Source organism: Ruditapes philippinarum, unplaced genomic scaffold, assembly GCF_026571515.1.
Source record: "Ruditapes philippinarum isolate M1 unplaced genomic scaffold, ASM2657151v2 ctg1978_1_1_1_1, whole genome shotgun sequence".
Lineage (NCBI taxonomy): Eukaryota > Metazoa > Mollusca > Bivalvia > Venerida > Veneridae > Ruditapes > Ruditapes philippinarum.
Window position 1 is genome coordinate 87,818 of NW_026859498.1, and position 24,472 is coordinate 112,289.

At 34.1% G+C, this 24,472-nt stretch overlaps 1 protein-coding gene across 1 annotated transcript; it reads right to left on the minus strand.

Moving 5' to 3' along the window:
* Positions 1-1,354: 1,354 nt before the first annotated feature.
* On the minus strand, positions 1,355-19,649 carry LOC132756706 (box C/D snoRNA protein 1-like). The gene is made up of 8 exons (XM_060747837.1): positions 19,494-19,649; positions 14,809-14,981; positions 14,015-14,100; positions 11,410-11,513; positions 8,262-8,330; positions 4,755-4,913; positions 4,122-4,237; positions 1,355-1,596 (listed from the first exon to the last, which is right to left on the minus strand). The coding sequence occupies exons 1-8, from the start codon at positions 19,499-19,501 to the stop codon at positions 1,391-1,393; spliced, it is 921 nt and encodes a 306-aa protein (XP_060603820.1). The 5' UTR covers positions 19,502-19,649; the 3' UTR covers positions 1,355-1,390.
* Between the last annotated feature and the right edge of the window lie 4,823 nt (positions 19,650-24,472).

A 24,472-nucleotide genomic window follows, 5' to 3' on the forward strand; every position in this document is an offset into this window, starting at 1 on the left:
CATACAAAATACTACTAAGTCACTATAATCATACAGAGCTATAGTTGCAAAAAAATAGTCCCATGTATATGGCAAATTAGTATTACTTAGAAAACTGTAACACGATACCAAAAATTAAAAATTTTAGATGTAAAATTGGTAGCATTTCAGAGACATAATTGGCCTTTAAGTTTTTTTTCTTTCTTTTTTTGTCTATTTTAGCTCCTACTAATGAATCAGACTGGACCATTTTTTTAAAGGACCACTTAAGAATCATTGACATGAACTTAGGGCAAAGTTTACCTATTGGTTTAGGTGATATTGTTGAAAGAAATTGTGATTTGACATCAACTGACAGACACACTGCCATCATCATCACAAAAGCTTAACACTCAGGTGAGCACCAGACAATAGTTAATACCAACTTATGAACAGAAATTGCGATTGATATCAACTAACGGACACACCCCCATCACTTTCATAAAAGCTGAACAATTCTTGCTTAGGTGAGCTTAAACTAGAAATGTGCCCCCTCACTCCACGGATTTGTCAATCTTGTGTCTCTAGGTCAAATTTTGTTTGGCTACATGTGCCCAAGATGAAAACTAAAATTTTTTATTAAGTAAAGGGCAAATACTACAAATACTAAATAAATCCACAAGAAAACCCCAAGGTGCATAAGTACACATGCTGACCAACATTCTTGTAAACTTTCAGGCCTACAGGTCAAATACTTTTTGAGTTACGGAAACACAAGTTGAATATTGTAAATTTTTACTAAGTCAAGGGCAATAACTCTAAAAATATCCACAGGAAAATACCCAGGTGCACAACTAAACATGCTGAGCAACAATCCTGTAAGGTTTAATGACTCTATTAGTTACGTGCGACACAAATTGAAAATTGGAAATTTTTTCTAATTCAAGGGCAATAACTCTAAAAATACTAAATCCACAAGAAAATACCGAGGTTTACAACTAAACATGCTGAGCAACAATCCTGAAAGGTTTCATGACTCTAAGTCAAATACTTTTTTAGTTACGTGCGACACAAGTTGAAAATTAGAAATTTTTTACTAAGTCAAGGGCAATAACTCTAAAAATATCTACACAAAAATTACCCAGGTGCCAACTTTACACGTTGATCAACATTCCTGTAAGGTTTCATGACTCTAGGTCAATTACTTTTTGAACTACGTGCGACACAAAGAGAACGGAAGGCCGGAAGGACAGACAGACCAACAAGGGAGACGGATGGACAGACAAGGGTAAATCTAAATGCCCCCCCTATAGTGGGGGCACAAAAATCACACTACCAACTTATGAACAGGACTTTCCATATTTAAGGTGGGTATTTCAAATAACAAGTTTTTAACTGATAAAAACAATTTTAATAAAGATCTTTTTCATGCTCATGTGACACTCTCAATTGGTCTAGGGAGAATATCTCCAGTTACATTTTCATTTTTTGATTCTGTTCCTAAAACTTTATCCAATTCATTTCCTACTGCTGTCGTCAGCTTTTCTGTCGACAGCGTGTCTACTCCAGACGTGAGCTTTTCTTCTGTTGCCAGCAGCTTTTCCTGTGTATTTTGTGCTTGTATTTGTTCTGTAGGCACTAAAAATCAATAACATATTTTTCATTAGAAAATAAATGGGAGAATATATTTCTGTCTCTATACAGATGTTGGACCTCGATACAGTTAAACGTCTCTTCTATAGTATCACATGCCTTTCAACACAATAGTTTAAAACCAATCAAGGACGATATATTATTTCATCAGGGGGTGATATCTACCTAATCTATAAGGGTCAGTATATCTTCAACAACGGCTGTCAGTTTGGCCTCAAGATAGCCATAACTCAGCAAAAAATCATTCAACATAAAAACCGGTGTTATATGCATAAGATTATGTGCTACGAATCAATTGAAATGCATTAATGGTATCACAGGAGTAGTCCAGACAAATTTCAAAATTAAAATCATTAAAGGGCCAAAACTCTGACAAAAACCAATGAACCAAAAAATGTTGAGATGCACGAGACATGGTATTTATTATTCCCCTAAAGTTTTAATGAAATAACACCAGTAGTTTCTCAGGAGAAGTCCAGACAAACTTGTGTAGCTGGTAACACAAAAAAAACCACCTTTTTAATTCAAGGGCAATAACTCGGCCAAAAATTGTGTATTATGTGCAAGTACTTGATCTAACAATTAATCCTGTGAAGTTTCATTGAAATTACATTAGTGGTATAAGAGGAGAAGTCCGACAAACTTTGTTAACACCCTTTTCATTCAGTTAGTTTGTTCGATTGGGTTTTACATCACACCGACATAGGTCATATTATTTATTGGTGGAAGAAGACCTCAGGTGCCCTTCTGTGCACTACTGTATAAGTAGATATTTATGCTGCAAATGTCAAAATGTGGACTTTATGCATGCGGAAATATTTGAGAAAACATGATTTCTTGAATTTAATACTGTTTTTTTGATATCATAAATAAGGCAGGTACATGTTAAGAATATGCCGTTATTGTAATCATTCTATTCAGTTGTTTAATACTTTATTATTTATATAATTGTTTGAAATACACATTGTAAGTTTGACAAAGGACCTGAGGACATTTTTTTGTCATATTTGACATTTCTTTGTCATATTTTGAAACATTCTTTTGTTATATGAATAACCTATAGACTTATTAACACATATATTATTTTATTTAAACATTGTGATTTGTTAAGACCAAACTTAAACAAACAAGCAATGAGAAAAATTAATCTCAGGACCTTAACAGTCAAACTTATTGATGTAAGATGCTGTATGAAAACATTATTCAAATGATAGAAGAAAGTGTGTCTAAACAGAAATAATTTTTGCGTGATCAAATATTTGTGAATAATTTAAATTCGCAAAAATAGCAAATATTTCCATGTCGCAAAATTTTCCACTTATACAGTATTTGAGGCACGAACGGGCACCTGAGTAGAACAACCAACATTCCGTATGCTAGCTGGATAGCTTCCTCACATGAAAGACTCTAAAGTCCATGTTGGGATTCGAACCCATAGCTGTGAGGGGCAAGTGGTTTGAAGTCAACGACCTTAACCACTCGCCCACAGACGCCCCCTTTTCATTCAAGGGTCATAATTCGACCAAAAATCATTCAAGCCCTTGTAATATGTTAAAGTTCTTGACCTACTGATCAATCCTGTAAAGTTTCATTGAAATTGCATTAGTAGTTTAAGAGAAGTAGTCTGGACAAACTTTAAAAAATGAAAATAATTAAAGGGCCATAACTCCTAGAAAAATCATTAAACTAAATAAGCCTATGCACAACTAGACTAAGTACTGATCATTCCTGTAAAGATTGGATGAATTTGTATTAGTAGTTTCTGACGAGTAGTCCTGACAAGTTTTGTGACAGACAGATGACGGGGAAGTGATGCCTATATGTACCCACTACTCCGTAGAGGCGACACAAAAATGCACTGAAGGGAACATTTCAACAGACTCCTTCATGTATGAAGTGTTGAGAGGTAACTGAATGGACTTTTATTATCATTTCTTTGTTCCTGTATAAATGACACCTATACAACCAATACTGAATATCGTTCAGACCTGAATGGGAATCCAACCTTAGACCTCTTATAACTAAAGCCACAGATCTACATTCTATAAAGCTTAGTTTTTATTGAAAAGAAATATATAGAGGCTAATGAATGAGTATAAGGTCAATACTGAATTTATTGCATGAGTTGAATAAAGTTATACTATGCAAGCCTCTGGCGAGTTCAATAAATTCAGTGATGAACTTACACAAATCTAATATTCTATTTATCACATACCCAAAATAAAGACTGTTTAAAGTGAAAAAAAGAGTCATTTTTCATTGACATACCTATATAAAAGTATAACTTTAACATTTAGTGCATCTTTACACTATGTTTGTATAACGCTAATGACGTCATGTCAAAATATATGCAATACCATTTTTACGGAGTTGCCAATCTGCACTAGTGTGTGATAAAACATAATAGTACAAATTTACTCTATATCAAACTACACAAAGTTAACTATTTTCATCAAATATGTTAATACATGTGCATTGTATACGACAACAAAAAGACATCGTGTACAAACCTGTGATGTACTGTTTTGGGTTTGAGGGAAGAACAATATGAATGCTGGGATATTCAACAATCTGTTTGTATCTAAAGTTTTCTAACAAAGACTGTGTCAAATCTAACTTGTAAAATCTGAAAAAAGTCAAAATAAAATGATTTTTATAAAATGGTTGTGAATATGTCAACACATATGCTTTTACATAAAACTGGGCCAAAACAAAGCATAATCTTATTCTACTGTGTTTAATAGGAGTCAGTCTAATAGCAGAGTAAATATGGGACATCACATAAACTTTCAACAAGAAGACTCTATGCATAAAATCTCTACATAACCTATGTTTTAATATAGTAAAAAAATGGACAGAAAAATTACTCCAAAATATGTGTGAAGGAAATCTTAAAAGGAGAAAACTTAGCTAATATTGGCATGTCAACAAAGATATATACATGTACTGTTGTTTATCACAGAAATTTCTCTACTATATGTGTACAGGAAAGCTTAAAAGAAGAAAACTTAGCAAATGTACCGGTATATCAACAAAAACACATACTGCTGTTTATCACAGAAATTTCTCTATTATATGTGTTAAGGAAAGCTTAAAAGAAGAAAACTTAGCAAATGTACCGGTATATCAACAAAGATACATACTGTGGTTTATCAGCAGAGGTGTTTTCATATCTCATGAAGAGCTTCCAGTTTTCTCTACCGGCAGTGATGTATGGCTTTATCTTGTGTCTGACAACTGGGTCACTATCAACTCCGACATGTTTCTCCAGCACAGATTCTAAGGTATCATCTTCACATATTCTATGAAAATAGTAAATTGTTGCTTGTTATTTAAGGATTTTAATTATCAACAATACTATAAGGGCCACCTGGCACATTTCCAGCTGTACTCAGGTGTCCTGTTATATATTACTTCAGGCATGAGCCAGCTCCTAAATTTGTTAACAATAATAATATCTGACATATGTTGCGGTTCGGACCGGAATATCCGTCCCGAGGGGACCCGCCCATGGGCGGGTTCCCGAGGGATGGATATTCCGATCCGAACCGCAAACATATGAAAGATATTTTTTCTTACATATTCTGCCATATTATTTCATATTTAAAATGATTTACCTCAATATGATATATGTTCATGGAAATTAAAGTCATTTCATCCATAACTATTTTCTTACAATAGTGTATGAACTTACAACTTAAATAACAACGGCGAAATGACGTCATCCTAAGACATATTTCCCTTCTAAAACGACGTCATTTTAACGCGGTTCATTCATAAATGGCGCTAAAATGACGTTGTTGTTTGGCACGCGACTCATCTGGCACCCCCCATGCCAGATGAAATTTCCGGCATGGGTAAAACTCACGGAAACGCCAGTCTGCTATGCAAGAAATTTAATGCTAGCAAATGTAATGACTTACCTATGTCAGACCACTATTGTGTTGCCATACCAAAAGAACAATTTAATTGTATGAAATGAGCACTAATTAAAAATGTGTCCATAGGACATGGATGCCCCCACACTCCACTGTTTTGTCAATCTTATGACTCTAGGTCAAATATTTTTGGGCTACATGTGCCACAAGTTGAAAACTAAAAATCTGTTACTAAGTAAAGGGCAAGAACTTTACAAATACTGAATAAAGCCACAAGAAAACCCCAAGGTGCATAAGTACACTTTCTGACCAACATTCTTGTAAATTTTCAGGCCTATAAGTACACTTTCTGACCAACATTCTTGTAAATTTTCAGGCCTACAGGTCAAATACTTATGAACAAGTGGAAAATTGCAAATTTATACTAAGTCAAGGGCAATAACTCTAACAAAACTGAAAAAATCCACATGCAAAATCTCAGGTGCATAGCTTCACAGTGATGTTGATCATTATTCCTGTAAAGTTGGTTGATTCTAACTAAAGAACTCAAGGAACAAATAACACAACATAATGGAACAGTGTTTACTAAGTCAAGGGCAATTACTAGACTAGAACTCCGTGAGTCGGATGTGTCGCCTTGTGAACAATGTAGTTTAGGAGAAATGGCCAGGACAAAAATGGAATTTGAAAATCAACAAAGGGCAATAACTCAAAAAATAAGAAATGCAGAGCAGCAGTTTCTGTGCACGGCACTTCTTATCAATAAGATCTATCATCCTATTAAGTTTCATATCTAAAGCATTTATAATCATTGAGAAATGGCCTGGACAAAAATAAAGTATGAAAATAAACAAAGGACAATAACTCAAAAAATAAGAAATGCAGAGTACCAGTTCTTGGGCACTGCACTTCTTCTTAATGCGATCTATCATCCTATGAAGTTTCAAGTCCATAGCTTTTTTACTTTAGGTGAAATGGCCTGTACAAAAATAAAGTATGAAAATTAACAAAGGGCAATAACTCAAAAAATAAGAAATGCAGAGTACCAGTTCTTGTGCACTGCACTTCTTCTTAATGAGATCTATCATCCTATGAAGTTTCAAGTCCATAGCTTTTATACTTTAGGAGAAATGGCTCTGACAAAAATAAAGTATGAAAATTAACAAAGGGCAATAACTCAAAAAATAAGAAATGCAGAGTACCAGTTCTTGTGCACTGCACTTCTTCTTAATGAGATCTATCATCCTATGAAGTTTCAAGTCCATAGCTTTTATACTTTAGGAGAAATGGCTCTGACAAAAATAAAGTATGAAAATTAACAAAGGGCAATAACTCAAAAAATAAGAAATGCAGAGTACCAGTTCTTGTGCACTGCACTTCTTCTTAATGAGAACTATCATCCTATGAAGTTTCAAGTCCATAGCTTTTATACTTTAGGAGTAATGGCCCGGACAAAAATGAAGTATGAAATTTAACAAAGGGCAATAACTCAAAAAATAGGAAGTGCAGAGTATCGGTTCTTGTGCACTGCACATCGGGTCATTGTAAGAAGCATGCATACCAAGTTTGAAGTCAATCCAACTTATAATGACTGACTTATGCTCCGGACAAGCTTAAGGGGACGCCGACGCCGACACCGACAACGACGCCGACGACAACGACGACGCCGACAAAAGTAATCCCTATATGTCGCCTTTTTCAAGGCGACACAAAAAACTGGATAAATCAACAAGCAAACACCAGGTACACAATTAAACATGTTGACCACCATTCATTTGAAGTTTCATGACTATCACAACACAAATTGCAAATTTTCTCTAATTTAAGGGCAATAACTGTGACAAAACAGACTGAATCCACAAGTAAAACCTCAGGTGCACAACTTCATATGCTGATTAACATTCTTGTTAAGGGCAATAACTCTACATATACTACATAAATCCATACTAAAATACCCAGGTGCACATCTACACATGCTGTCAATACTCCTGTAAAGTTTTATGACCCTAGGTCAATTACTTCTTGAGCTACTTGTAACAAAAGTTGAAATTTGCAAATTCTTACTAAGTCAAGGGCAATAACTCTACAAATACTAAATAAATCCACATGAAAAATTCCAAGGTGCACAGCAACACATGCTGAGCAAATTCCTGTAAAGATCCATGACTCTTGGTTAAATACTTTTTAGGCTATGTGTGACACAAAATGAGAAAGGGCAGACAGATGTACTGGCGAACGAACAAGGAAAAATCTAAATGCCCCCCCCCCTCTCTAGTTGGGGCACAACAATTCAAGCTAGAGGACACTGTTACAAAATTAGGTTTTCTGCCAATAAGGGTCCTAATTATGTCAACAAGTGCCCTAATTCTGTCAACAAGGGCCCTAATTCTGTCAGCAAGAACCCTAATTCTGCCAACAAGGGACATAATTTTGTCAACAAGGGCCCTAATTCCGCCAAGAAGGGCCCTTATTCTGCAAAGAAGGACCCTAGTTCTGCAATAAAAAAAGAAAAGGATCAATGCATAAAGCCCTGATAATGTGTAAGGGCTCTTGGTCACAAACATATTTAGGACTACATGTATTTCATAAACAAATAAAAGTATGCATCCATATTTTTATATGTAAACAAAAGTTGAACTATTGTCTATAATATTGGATTAACTATTCTAGTACATATATTTGATTCTTTATATAAACAAAGAACAATTCCAAACTTAAAAAGCAGCACTAGTTAAATGCAGTTAAACAAGGTGAAAATGATGGCTCACTAACCTTTTATCTATCAGTGTTAGATCCACATCTGCAAACACCCACTCAATCTGCCAAAACATTTTCTTTAACCTAACCAGAATAATAGTAGAAAAAAAATCAACACAAATTTGACTGTTTTGCTGCTCCTGCTGTTACAGTTCTGTTGTGTTGTTTGTTGTTGCTCAGTTGTTTTTGTTTTGTTTTTGTTTTTGGTATTTCTGACTTCATAACAATAACATTTCACACTGGTTTACAAATGTATTAAAGCATCGTTTATTTTGTGATTTGTACCAAGCAGGGACGTTGTTTGAGAACATATCTTACACAGATATACAGAAAAATGTCCTATGTAGGCATCCTGTTTAAAACAGCTAAATATTAAAGCTGCATGCCTCCAGATGAGCAGACGAAATTGTAAAATTAAACAAGAGGGCCATGATGGCCCTGAGGTCGCTCACCTGTATATAGCCCCCCCACCCCCGGGCCAATTTTTATCCAAGGGCTTTTATTTGTTTATTTGAACAGACTTGTTAGACACCCATAAGAAGATGTTTCATGCTAAACATCTAAGTTCTAGCTCATTGGGTTTTTTAAAAAAAGATTTTTAAAGTTTTTACTATACACATATAGTTAAAAACAATGACACCCCTGGGGCAGGGCCAGTTTTGACCCCCGGGCTTTTATTTGAACAAACTTTGTAGATATTTACTTAAAGATGTTTCATGCTTAATATCTAAACTCTAGCTATTTGGGTTTTTTTCAAAGAAGATTTTTAAGTTTTTGATATACACATATAAGGAAAATCAATGACCCCTCGGGCGGGGCCAGTTTTGACCCCAGGGCTTTTATTTGAACATACTTGGTAGACACCCATTAGAACATGTTTCATGCTAAATATCTTAGCTCTAGCTCTTTGAGTTCTTTAAAAGATGATTTTTTAAGTTTTTACTATATGCATATAGGGAAAATCAATGACCCCCCGAGGCAGGGCCAATTTTGACCCCAGGGCTTTTATTTGAACAAACTTAGTAGATACTCACTAGAAGATGTTTCATGCTAAATATCTAAGCTCTAGCTCTTATGGTTCTTTAAAAGAAGATTTTTTAAGTTTTTACTATATGCATATAGGGAAAATCAATGACCCCCCGGGGCGGGGCCAATTTTGACCCCAGGGCTTTTATTTGAACAAACTTGGTAGACACTCACTAGAAGATGTTTCATGCTTAATATCTTAGCTCTAGCTCTTTGGGTTCTTTAAAAGAAGATTTTTTAAGTTTTTACTGTATGCATATTGGGAAAATCAATGACCCCCTGGGGCGGGGCCAATTTTGACCCCAGGGCTTTTATTTGAACAAACTTGATAGAAATTCACTAGAAGATGTTTCATGCCAAATATCTAAGCTCTAGCTCTTACGGTTCTTTAAAAGAAGATTTTTTAAGTTTTTACTATATGCATATAGGGAAAATCAATGACCCCCCGGGGCGGGGCCAATTTTGACCCCAGGGCTTTTATTTGAACAAAATTGGTAGACACTCACTAGAAGATGTTTCATGCCAAATATCTAAGCTCTAGCTCTTAGGGTTGTTTAAAAGAAGATATTTAAAGATTTTTCTTTCGGTTGCCATGGCAACCAGAGTTCTGCATGGAATTAAATTCTTTGAACAATTTTTAAAGGTGACCACCAAAGGAACATTCCTGTGAAGTTTGGATGAAATTGGCTCAGTGGTTTATGAGGAGATGTCATTTAAAGCAAAAGTTTACGGACGGACGACGGACGGACGACGGACAGACGCCGGACGAAAAGCGATCACAAAAGCTCACCCTGTCACTTTGTGACAGGTGAGCTAAAAATACAAACAACATGTATTAAAGGTTGTTTGCAATATAATGCTCAGCTAGAGACTTGGGTTATAAAATCTCATAACAGTTTATATTTGACCATATAACTTGTCAAAAATCGAGATTATAAAACTGCATGTTTGTAACGTTGCTTTTCATTGGATAATTATGATGTTTATGTTAATTATATACATGGCTGCTGTCAATTTATGGCATAATACAGGGTTTTTTTCTAATAAAGAATGTTTGCTGTATCAAAAATTTGTCATAAAGATTCATGAAAGGTTATATGGCCGTATGTTAACGATTGTTTGGAATATAACCCAAGCTGCTTGATGCAAACAACCATTTCATACGAAGGGTCTTATCAGGGCTAGAACTGGCAAATTTTTTCTTTGAGCCAATTTTTTCGCCGCGAAAATTGCCTGCCTGTACTTTATTTTCAAATCAGGCAATGGTATGGCATGAGATATTTAGAAAAACATAAACTATATCCAACATTATTTTTTTGTCTTACATAAATAATTTACAGTCAAAAATCATATAAAAGCTTACAGGTCAGTGATTATAACATTTGCCAAAAGTTAGGCAGCAAGGTTCCCTTTAAATCTAAGTCTGTGGCATGATAATGACAATAAGATCAATCTAATTTTTTTTCAAGAATACTCTATAATACTCTATAAAGCCTCAAATGTCACATAATTTCCTTTTCAATTATATGTTTTTTTTAAGACTCTTATAGTCTGTCAAATATATAAGCCGGGTCCAGATACAAGTCCTGTGTTGATGCATTTTCACTATGATCAGTTTATTAATATTCATATTCTTCATATTCTAACAATACATTGTATATTATTTAAAGCTGTCAATGATTCAGTGCAAAACAAATCTTGAGGATATCAATAGCAGACAACAAAATATCTATGATACACAGATATTTGATAATTTATTTAAAGTATTAATGAGCCGCGTCATGACAAAACCAACGTAATGTGTTTGCGACCATCATGGATCCGCACAGTCTGATCAGGATCCATGCTGTTTGCTTACAAACCCTATTACAAGTAGAGAAACTGATAGCGGTTGGTTTTGTCATGAGCGGCTCTAATTACTTGTCTGTAATTCTTTTTCATACTGGTTTAAATGCTTTCAGGTAAAAAACATGTTCTTGTCATACGTGTGTCTTGTTTATAAATGTCCATTGTATGAATTTTGCTGACCATTTTTTGTCAAGACAATTGCTATGAAATATGCTTCTGCAAATGTTTTGGGTGAATTTTCAAACAAAATTATCTACATATCAAAAAAAATAACATACCATGGTATTACCTGTTTTGATAATTGGTTGAGTTACTTTTACGACGTGACATTGGATACGGCATCAAGCGTAGGTTTATTTTCCTTATACCAGCTTGTTTCTCTAACTCTCGAAGCTGTAAATATCAGTTTGTATATAAAGTCTGTATGAATCTTACATAATTTTCAAGTTTGTTTTCTTGACAGTCATTTCAATAAGTCCATGTAAAGGCATTGTTATTTCATTGAGTTACATGTATAAATAGATATCATTTCATTGTTTCATGTGAATGTGTTGGAAGTTATACACTAAGGCCAGTACTGGTACAGAACACAAGATTTTTGGAACATACAAATATATGTTAGATTGCAATTTAACAAAATATGACTTAATTATATACAGCAGTGAGTTAAAGTGGTAAAACCTGGTACTGTGATAAAGATCCAGTACTTTAGTTAAAGTGGTTAAATCTGGTACTGAGATAAAGTTCCAGTACTTAAGGTGACAACAGACACTTTCCGTGGTACTCACATAAATGTAATTTAAACCAAGTTATTTTAGTAATAATTGTTATTTATTTAATCTTTATGCATTAAATGTCGCTGATCAGCATAAAAAATAACATATTTGAAAAAAATGCTTTTGTAAATGATTGATTTTGAATAAAAATCCTAAAATTTTAAATCGTCATATCAAAGTCATTTTTTATTTTTTTGTCATCAAACTTTTGGAAAATAACCTTACTTATATTATCTGGGGAACCGTGTCTCAAATTTTTTCTATCTTTTCTCAAAAAAATATTACGTAACGTCAAACATTTTATGCGACTTTTTTTCACCATACATATTACGTAATTAAAGATAATTAAGTCGCTGATTGAGCAAACAAAAATCCCTGACACGGTTCCCTCCGTAAATGAATTTCCTTTCATGTGCTTTAAACCGCATGTTAATTGCTTGATTATTAAAAAAGTTATGCCGATTCAAAGTAAGTCCGACCCGCATCAAACGAAGTGTCATAAATCGGCTGTTCTCTCTCGGACCCCTACGTTTCACGCTAAATAATTGCATAATACACAAATATCGCACCAGAGAGGGTCACAAGTTGCGGTAACATACTCTAACAACATTTTATGACCCAGTGACATCTGACCAATTAAAAAGCTGCTGATTAATATCAGTTTATAGCCGAAATTTCTTCAATTCTAATTAACGTGATTTACTGTTCGTCTGGTATCTGTCGCACATGTCACGTGACTATCGGTAAAATTTGAGGCACTCAGTGGGGGGAAATGGAACGCATTTGCGCACCGCTAGCGGGGTATTTAATTGTTTCCTTTTTGAAGTTTATTATTAGTGTCATCAGCATTATTATTGTATTATACCAGTGTCACTCTGCCTGTGTATTCGTGTATGAAATTCCGTTAAAATATAAAATAAAATAACAAAAAACTAAGCTTCTGACAGTCTTTTAAAGTCCATGGTAGATGTACAAAATAAGAACGGGATATTATATATTTTTTCCACCAAATTGATAATGCTTCACATATTTTAATAGAAATAAAAGGTATTACTCGATCATTATGATATGGCCTTCTTGACTTCTATTATGAATATCATCTATGCACGGCATAGAGATCCAGTTTCTACCGGGATAGACAATAAATTTCATACTTTGTCCCAGATTTATTAGTACTGTGTCCGATTTACTGGCGAACAATTTATTTTCACTGGAAATATATTTTAATATCTTTTTTTTATTCATAGAGAAATAATCACCCTTAGACAATCTAAAATGGTTTAGAAATTTGTCAGGTACACCTTACCACAAGTCATATAGGCGTTCACATAAAAATGTTGTCTGTTTTTGTTGTTGTTTTACTCGACATTGATAGAAAACGAGGTTGAATGTAAAGTAAGCCCTTGAATCCGTACAAAAGTCTATCAACTCAATGTAATATCTATCAGATTAACGGGACAGACAAATTATTTTCACACATTATGGATATTTTAGCAACTACATTTTTATTCAACCCCGTGGTTGTGCGATTTGCCGCTATGCTTAATTATTTATGTTACGTACATTGGCCGACAATTTCTTAATTTATAAAAAAGGCTAAATGTTGAGATATTCATAAAAGATGTACGGTAGTTGTACGATACATGTATTACGAGAAGTATGGACCTGTAATTCACGGATATATGGAACTACCGATTTCCCTCATTGATGCCTCAACAGGGGGCGGAGCGTTATCGATAATCGACAGGTTACGCGAGTAGCAGTTACAAATAGTATAGGTACCGTTTTAAAACGTTTAAAAACACATTTTTTGGACTACCTGCTTCCAAAATTAAATCACGAATGTGTTCAGAAAAGGTTGATAAATCTACTTAGCAAAAAATCTCATTTTAGGTATTTTCAGCGATAATTGACTCCGTTGTCACCTTAAGTTAAAGTGGTTAAATATGGTTATGAGATATACATGTAATTGAGTCTGGCATTGAAATAAAAGAAATCAAATTTATTGCAGATCTAAACTTATGAGATAAAATTGACAAACCTTTAACTAAAATGTAGATAAATCATAAAGAAATTAAATAAAGTGGTTAAATTTGATACCGAAATAAAGTGACTCACAAAGTTTGGCCTGTTATGTTTTCTTTTTAAGACATCCCTGGCTGCATTATTGTTTTTCCGCCCAGTGTCTTCTAAAAGTCTGTAATCTGTAACCAACAAAATAAACTTTTACTTGATTGGTAACAAGTAAATAGTACTCAACGCAATCAAAAAAATTTTGTTTTTGTTCGGTTTACAAAATTTAAGTCATTTAGCACCAAAACTGTAAAGATGACTTCTGTTAACTTAAGTGTACAAACCAACTACCATTGAACAACACCGGGTGTCAAAACCACAACACCTGCTGGACTTACTTGTCAAAACAACCACACCTGCTGGACTTACTTGTCAAAACAACCACAAACCACAACACCTGCTGGACTTACGAGGTGCATAGACTCCAGTAATTCAAACCTATTTAGTTGCCTGTTACCATCATGCAGGGATAAACACTGGCTGCAATTCTGATGCCTCCACCCTTAAGGGCAAACCCTCAGCCACAAAGGGACATCCAAGAAATGAACAAAGAACTATGCCTATAGAACAAGGATGTCCCCCCACGCACCCAACAGGCAGTCACACACATCCAAGTTTTTAGTCTAGAGACAGACAACACGACATTGGCACATCTTTATCCTTCCTCCTCTTGGCCCCAAGTGGCTTTCAAAACTTTTGTTCTCTTCGGTTTAACAATTCGCTCAGGTATCTATCCCTGCAGTGTCAAACGTAAAATATAGGCCTTTCCTGACAGTTTTAAAATATTGGCAACGTCTAACAAACAATAGGTCTTACTGGTGAGTTTACAAAGTTCTTACCATTCAGTAAATTTCTGTCATTGAAATCACTCAATTTAACATAAGCAGTTTTATCACGTTGGCCACTACAGTCTGTATTGACTTTATGTTGTTTGACGCATTCTAAACAACACGTCTCAGTATTACATCGAGGGCATCGGTACTTGGCTTCCGCCTCTGAACACACCTGGCACCTGAAATGTCCAATCAAAAATTCTACGGTGATCTTTTTTTTTAATTTTCCAAAGCAATCATGGTGTTCTGAAGGGGAAAATAAAGTTGGAAAAGCTGAAATCAAAATGCTGACAACTGAGAATGTATCATAACCATACTTAAAGTTCATTTACATATTTAGAGATGTTTATTTGGTAACTAAAGATAAACTATGCTTGTCCTTCAGTTTTAATATTTTAATCTCAGAAATTTATAAAATTCTTACTGACTATGTCTAATTTGAATAAAAGAATGAATGAACTTTAGTAATGTATTAGAATCAGTAGGCTATTCCCTAATATGGGTCAAGCAAAGTTTGTTTTTTCTTCTAATATTTGCCAGTTTTTTTAATGAAACTATAAATTCATACATGTATTGTGACCACATATTGTATCATTTTTTGTATGTACAGTTTTTAACATAACATATCTACTTTGTGTGATGTTAAAACATATTTATTTCATAAAAAAAAATTGACAAAGACACTGTGTATAAAAGCAATATGAATAATTGCGAATATCAAATCTGAGCATAGTTAACTTTTTGAAACTGCAATTACAGAACCATTAAATCATTTAAAAGGAAAACATTACTTCAACTAAATAGGAGGAAAAAAGGAGGTAATAACGCCGATTAAGCATATTACTCAAGACTGTAAAATATATTCAGAAAAAAAATGACTGATTGAAATATTAAAAATTTCAATATTATTTGAAAAATTATGTTCTCTCCTCATCATGTCAATATAGTCGAGACTGCCTTAGCGACCTCCTGATTTCAACGACTCCCTGTCTTACCCGACCTTGTTTCAGTCCTCCCGACGTATTTTCCTACATGTATATAAATGGTCTGAATTATATGACTCCCTGTCATATGTGACAAGCGACCATAATTGTCTGGTCCCAATGCATTGCTTTGTCTGATTAAAACAACTTTCCATTTGCAATGTGTTAATTTCAGTTATCTATTTTCCATTAATGTCAACCCCTCGCGAGGACGTAGACATGACTCTAGAATAGTCACTTCAGAAACAACTATGAGATACAAGGGAATCCGGGAACCAGTCCCTACCTCTTATTGGATAGACCCCCGGCTTGGTTTTTTACATGCCCAGTGTATACACTGATACATGTATGCAAGAATTCCCTGGATTTCTTACCAGTACACCTCCAGTTAGGTGGGTAACACTGAAAGTGTCTCTGAAAAATCCCAAGGTTGTTACCAGGATCAAACCCATGACCTTAAAAGTGACAGCCAGTGGTCTAACCAATTGAGCTATCACATCACCTCAATACTTTCTTTGTTCACTTCACAATATTTTACTTTTTAATACATTTTCAAAATTTTTCAGGAAAATTAGCATGAATCTGGAGGCATGCTACTTTGAGAAAATATTCATTGTACAACACAATTTACACATTCTACTTCTATTACTAGCAAATTTATACATATAAACTAATGTAAACAATAACATAAGTCATTTTGAATTCATAAACAACATTTTAACATCTTAAATTTTCTTCTCACCTTCATTCTTGAAAACTGTTAATCAAAATAAGTTTTTTTTAATGGAAGTGGCTAGCCGTACGGGCCCGTACGGCTAGCCAAAAGTTCTAGCCGTACGTGAGTCACGTACGACTAGCCTGGACACACTGTATTGGCTAGCCGTACGGCACTTTTCAAAATTATATGGAAGTCGAAAATGCATTTGTTATTTTGTGTCTTTAAACAACAATTTTAATAAAATCTCCGCATTTGTCCTAGTGTGTTCACTTTAATAAAGATGCTCCGCAATTTTGCATAAAAAAATAAATACGAGTAAGCGTTGTCTATCTTAATAAAATTGAGTGTCAAATTAAGTTGCATGTTATAACGTCCTTAATTTTCATGCTTATGATTTGTATGAAAGATGAATTGTTAAATCTGTTAATTAATCACATACAGGGCTCAAGCTAGGTTCAAAATTTAGGGAGAAGTCACTTCTCCCTCCAGCTGCTTTAGGGAGAAGTGGGGAGACTTTAGGGAGAAGTGAGGAGATTCATTTATCGATGTTTGTTGTATGTTATCGCAATTATGTTGACTCACTGTACATATCTTATTAAATGAATTGGATTTGTGTTACAACAGAATATTCAATTTTAATTTAAAAGTAGTTTGAAACAAGTAAAAAGAATGAGTATCATGTAATGCAACCATTGCATTAAATGAAGATAAAAAAGCCATAGTTGATTCCTATCATGGATAATATCATGGGTGGATTAACAGTTATTCCCTTCTGATTTACTATTAAAAAGCTTGCGCCGGACATTTTATTCATATTCACTTATGTTGTAAAGAAAATGAAAGTAGATAACGAAAGAAACGATCTTTAATTTAACTTCATTTGTAACAAATACATTGTTATACGCCGTCAATTTTATCAAATTTAACTCGTCGACAAAAAAGGTTATCATAATTTTCATTTAAAATTACCGTTACAGTTATATGTCGAGCGGTCCTCTTAATTCTGACAATCATTCGATAGTGAAAATTTAATTGACGTTTGATCCGTCCATCATAAATTATTGTTACGGGTAGTAGTATGTTAGCGATTTAATGATTGGTTTAATAATGTCGCCTCGATTAAAACGTGAATTACGATTGGTTTCTCGCACGTATCGGTAATCTCGCCGTGGGCGGAGTCTAATTGTTCCACGAGTGTCTGTTAATTAGACTTTTATGACATGTTGGTAAACAAACGGATTAATGACATTTCGCGTTGATTGAGATGCATGACAGTCCCTTTTTCCGGCGGCGAGGGTAAACAAAGCAAACACACACAACATGTTATTCACAGTTATTGTTGGTAATTTTCAATAATGGATCAATAAAATCGGGCGACTTCATCTTCGCTTTCATGTAGGATGTCGGCGAAGTCAGACGGAATTCGGCGACTATTTCGCCCGAATCGCCCACTAGCTCGAGCCCTGACATATGGATCAAATAAATAGTGATCGGAGGGAAGTAAATAAATAAATAAAAAGAATATTAAAAAAAAAACGATGAAAAGGAAAAATAATTTAATAATGCAAACTTTTCTTAATGATGGACGATGGACAAACTTCTATACCGGCGGTAATTGTCGCAATTATCAGAGCCCAACAACAATTTTTTTCGGTGTTTTTTTTTTCAGTTTAAAAATTAAACTTAATGAAACAAAAAAAGATTATTATCAAATTTTGTAAACTATTTCAATTGATGTTATTTAACTGCAACCAAACGCTATTTTTTCTCGACGTCTTGAGATGACAAAGTTAATTATTTACTGTAGCCAACACGTCGATCTAAAAAGTAAACAATCTTGACTAAAACCCTCGCTTAAAGACATAATTAACATATGCACTTTCGCCTTCAATCACAGGAGCTTGAAATTCTATCAATAATCGCTCAAAAGTCCGATTTTAAAAAAAAATCCATACCTATATATAAAAAAAACACAAGGAAGGAAACAACATTTTTACCCCACCCACTTTAGACAACAGCAATTTGCCGATAATATCATTTGTCACGTAAATATCCGAGCTAAAACAAATTAAGTAAACATATAAACACTATTTAACTATTAACGGTTATCAATTTCGGTCCAGTCACACAGATTCCTCACGTAAACTATAGGTTTAAGTTCAACACAGGTTCCATTTACCCTGTTGTTGTTGTTATGCTACGGACTGAATAAAAGGAAATAACTCGCGGTGTATTTGGACAAAAGTGATCTCCCTTGCCCTATTTTTAGTTTGGGGTTTTCCAATTTTGTGTAATTTTTTTTAGAAATCTCTTAAAATTAAAGTTTGAATAAGTTTAAAATATTTATTATTTAACACAAATATTGAGAATAATAAACATATGTTTAACAGGTGCTACTGGCTCATTTTTGTAATATTATACTAATAATGTAATAAAGTTAATTATTCAGTCCGTAGCAAAACAACAACAACAGGGTAAATGGAACCTGTGTTGAACTTAAACCTATAGTTTACGTGAGGAATCTGTGTGACTGGACCGAAATTGATAACCGTTAATAGTTAAATAGTGTTTATATGTTTACTTAATTTGTTTTAGCTCGGATATTTACGTGACAAATGATATTATCGGCAAATTGCTGTTGTCTAAAGTGGGTGGGGTAAAAATGTTGTTTCCTTCCTTGTGTTTTTTTATATATAGGTATGGATTTTTTTTTTAAATCGGACTTTTGAGCGATTATTGATAGAATTTCAAGCTCCTGTGCTTCAATATATATTTTTGAAAAGTGCCGTACGGCTAGCCTATACAGTGTGTCCTGGCTAATCGTACGTGACTCACGTACGGCTAGAACTTTTGGCTAGCCGTACGGGCCTGTACGGCTAGCCACTTCCTTTTTAATTACTATCCGAGCACTATTCAAGTGGGATTTTCACGGAAACTTCTGACAACATTAATTATGTACAAAAACCTATATATGCGTAAATAATGTTTACCTTTTCATGATTTCTAAAATGTTTTCTGTCCACGAGAAGATGTCTTTTGCTGAATAAACACAAATAGAAAAATTATTTATAAGTTCGCATGCTACTTCCTGTTTACACGGTGCTTGCGTAAGTTTTCAATGGAAAAAAAATCATAAAGTAAATAGGCTTACATCGCTAAATACTTTCCTCCCACACTACTTTACCTCGACGATTATTCGTAATCACACAGGAACCCGAAATTCTATCCAAAACAAAAAAATCACGATTTAAAAAAATTCTATTTATATACTATGAAAAATATACTTTATGTACATAAAATGAAATTCTAGTATGTTGTTTGCGATGTTTGCTTGTAGTGTGATATTTGCTTTTAATAAATTATCATCTTATTGATATGTGTTTAAGATTTTTTTTTGAAAGCACGAAAAAACCGGTTTATTTATAGCGAAAACTTGCATTGCCTATAATAAGGCCTGTATATTTATATTTGTTTGCAAAATTAGCGCTAATACACCATTTTTTTCGAGCATTAGCCCTCCATCGCTTTGTGGGCTCTGGCTATATAAATGCACCCTTGTGCTTCTGCAGATGTACATGTTATATGCACAACAATGACTACAAAAATAACCACACTAATGTGTATTTACCCTCTTATAGCAACATACACGTACACCATAAAAGAAAATTGAGTCTTTATCTTTTGTGGTGTAAACTGAGGAGTTGAATCACAACCATATGTTGTGCGTAAATATTTCCTAATACAGCAGCTTTAACTAATTAAGGACTTCAGGTTGTCTCAAATCTTCATATAATGCATATTTGTTTTATTTAAAGTTTATTTCCATGAAGATAAAAAAATACACGACAAATTTGGTTTCAAGTTTAAATTGACTCGGACAACAGTACGTGATTGCTGTTGTGTGGTTTTGTGAACCTTTTGCAACTTTATATAGGACCGATCAGAGTCATCGTGTATTCTTCATCACCCCTAATTAGCGTTAGAGCGATGTTTGCTCAGTCCACAGAGGTCTTGTAACACTTCTTGTATTGACTTAAAATCCTCTTACATGTATCATTCTTTGACATTTTAGTTTGCAAACAGTGGTATTGTAGTTGGGATTATAATACAGTATGCAATGATATGCTTTGTTTGCAGTGATAATATGATGCATGCTTTTTATCAATACCTAAATTCATATTGAGATATATGGGGATCTTAACTATACTATAAAGGTATAGCGATAGAAAAGCATAACCTTTTTAAAATCACACGAAGTGTCTTAATTATATTAGCCAGAAATATCTTGTCTCTGGTACGTTGTTTGGTGTCAGAAGTGTCCTGTTAACTTATCAATTGACGGGCTCTTTTTTAATTTTCACGACAGCCGTGTTACCCGAAATCATGTATTGATAATTAAAAACAGCGTCAACAAATAATAACAAGAAAGAAAATTATGAAGTAGTAGGAGAAGAAAGAAAAAACACAGTATAATTGTCTATGCATAGAGGATAATCAATTGTTGATTTTTCCAAAGAATTCATCGAGTGGTATGAAATATGAAAAAAATTATACCAAAAGATGAGAATAAATTCTGTATTTATAGAAAATAACTTGAAATTTCTATTTACTATATACATTTTTCTCTTTATTTTGACATTACAACTTGAATGATTTCCTCTTAACATTTGTGTATGGACTCGGCCATTTCAATTTTCGCCTTCTTTATTCTATACATTGTATTAAATCTGTCAGATATCAGGCTTAATTCTGGACTTCTATTAAACTCTGCAGAATTCTGTATTTCATAACTTTAAACATTAACACTAGACAAGTCAGTCGAAGTCCAAAATATCATATGTTAGCCATCTAGTTTTCAAAATATTTCTTAATTTGTTAAGTCACTGTCAAATTATCAAAGTTTCAAATGTCATGTATGCTGGCGTGTAGTGCTTCTCGAATCCTTCCACCAAATAATGAGATCATGTAGAATACACAAAAACTTTTAAAGTCATCAGGAATTATACCAAATGTACATTGTTACAATAAATACACTTAAAATGTAACCTGTCACACCAAAAATGACTTGAAATAGGGCACTTCAAAATTTCAAAGAACTATTCTCTAGACTACAACGGGTCGGGTCTATTCCGTACCGGGGAGAGACCGCATTGGCTGAAGTTAGAATAAAGTAGCCCGACAAGACACCAATGAAAATACGGAAAATGTGTTCCGGTATATATCGGACAAGCGCTTGAGGGGTCACCCAGGTACGAATAAGACCCAACGTACCCGTTGTAGCCTAAAAAAATACTCCTTGAAAATTTTAAGGCTACCAAATTTAAGTCATCTTTAGTTTGATTGGTGGTCATATCCAAAGTGTACATATTGCATTTGTATGGATTTTGTGAGTTGTAGTTGCTTTATATGTATTCTCCATGGCATCATTTCTTGGGATAATGATGTAATGGAAGGATTAATGATTTACAATCCACCAGCAGTCCGAAGTTTCTTAAGTTTTCAATTTAAACAGTATCATCTTCCAATAACAATTTTATTTACGATTATGAACGAAACATTGCCTAAAAACGATAATTTCACTTGTGATCTATCAAGCTTATAGCGATACTGCCCCGCTAACACATCAGCCAGTCAAATCAAACCACAGTGAATAACCAATCATTTTGTTACATTGAATTTGATTGGTTCGAACGATTCTTTCTGTAACCTAGCTATGTAAAATTATTTTATACCCTCTATAAAGCAAAGCCGCTTACAAATAGTATATTTTTCTTCCCCTCGGTACTTGCACGACGTAGACATCGGCAGGAGATTTGGAGCTTGGCTGATTTATCACCGAGGACACATTGACTGTTTAAGATCCGAACGTTGTTGTTGTACATTTTGTACATATATGGTAGGTCCCCTTTCGTCGCTGGGGAGTTAAGCTTAGAACTATTGCAACCTACGATTCAGCTGCCAATGTCCTGACTAAAACCGAGGGAAGAGTGGCTCTGCAAAGTAGGCAGGGACAACAAAAGAAATGTGCTTGCGCCCTAAGCACAGATGGACGGCTTGAAAGAAATACCCATAGCTGACATAACAGCCCTTTCCAAATTGTTTCAAGATACTATACATTAAGATTCCTATTGGCCGCTGTACAGTACTTTGGCTAATACTCTGAAGAAATTGCAAAGAGATAAATTATCAACCATTGTGCTTAGAAATTAGCACACGTCAAGGCTCCGTAATCGAGAGCAAAAGCTGCATTTTGTGCCTTAACGGGCGGATGGACCATCATTAAGCATAGAATACATACACATACTTGATCTACATTTAGTAACAGCCGAAGAGCTGTGTCGTGTAATGGTACATTACTTTCAAGCATTTGCTTGGAGATTAGATTTAAAAGGTGACTGCACATATTACTACAAAGCCAACGTTCCTATAGTTTTCCGGCGATCTCTTCTTCGAGAAAACGTGTCAGTAATTAAGGTCACAAATGGTGTGGAATGATTAACAGTTTTTCTATATAAAAGGCATGGTTCGTACGGACATTCTAAATGGCTGTCATTTGAGAAAATGTACAAAACACATACGCTCTTACACTAGTTAATACCTTGTCAAGATGACGTGCAAATAACTTCTTTCACTTTTCATCCCTTTTCATTATGGCTTATGGTGCCATTTAAATGAATTATTTACATGACCTGTTTACAAATTTGTGTTCTTTTCATCTATTTATTTCGCCACCCATTGAAGGCTTGATAAAACATGAAAAGGGAAGCAGATCTGCTTTCAAACGAAACTTGTTTCGACATTCATAATCTATTATTCATATCTGACCCTTGGAAAATACAAATTAAATGTTTTATAACAGTAATTGAATCGGAATCATTATATATTAAATAAAACGCACGTTTTGTCGTGTTTATTTATGTCGCTAACAAAGAAGTTGTTCCTAATACGAGAGCAATGTCACCTACTCCGCCACACACCCAATCTGCTCATTTAACGGTCAGTTAGACACTGTCTTATAAATAGGTCAAAATTATTGGAATCGGACGGACACCACGCAGAAAAAAGTTTAAGAGTTAAGATGTTTTATTATATATCAATACCATATCTGTCGCAATGCAAAAATATAAATATTTTCTGCGTTGTAAACAATGTAGATCACTTGCAAGAAATTCTGACACAAGAGACTTACAGTATTCCGGATATACATGTCCTGGCCTTTACTTTTAGCAGGGACGTATATTATAAAATATCTCCTATTGATTCACCCTTTTTTCTATAGTCTGTTATTATTTACTTCGTATGGGAGTTACAAATTTAAGACTCATTCATAAATGTCTACTTACTTCAACAATTATAAACCATACCAAGATCATAGTCATTAATATATTGAGGACGTTTTCGAGAGTTTTCATATTGACATTTAGGTAAATTAAAAACTTTTCAATAGATTTTCTTTAAATTTGGCATGTAAGATGCTGTTAGAATATGATAACAGAAAGATTTTAAGCGGATCACCGTTCTTATTTTTGAGTTATCATCCCTTGAATTGGACTTCAACAAACACACGCACAAAAACATAATCCAGAAGTAAAAACAAGAATTCATTGATGTATGTATGTAAGTTATCTACCCTTGAAATGACCTCAAGTAAGTAAAAAAATATTGATACAGGGACAGATAACTCAAATTCAAGAACGGTCACCCAAGATTTTTTCCGCTTAAACTGTTTCTGATATCATATTTTAATAACATGTAAAGCTTGATTCTTTTTCTTGCATATTTCAAATTAATTCAAAAGAAATTATCCTTCATCCTTTGTCTGTTGGTAAGATAATTTCCACCTCGGTTAACGTTTTGACTGGCACCGCTTTCAACATTCTGCGGGATGTAATATTTGCTTGTATATACTATCACCCTCATTTATAAAGTATCTTTTCAAAGCGTAATAATTTGTGTTTAACAAACACGT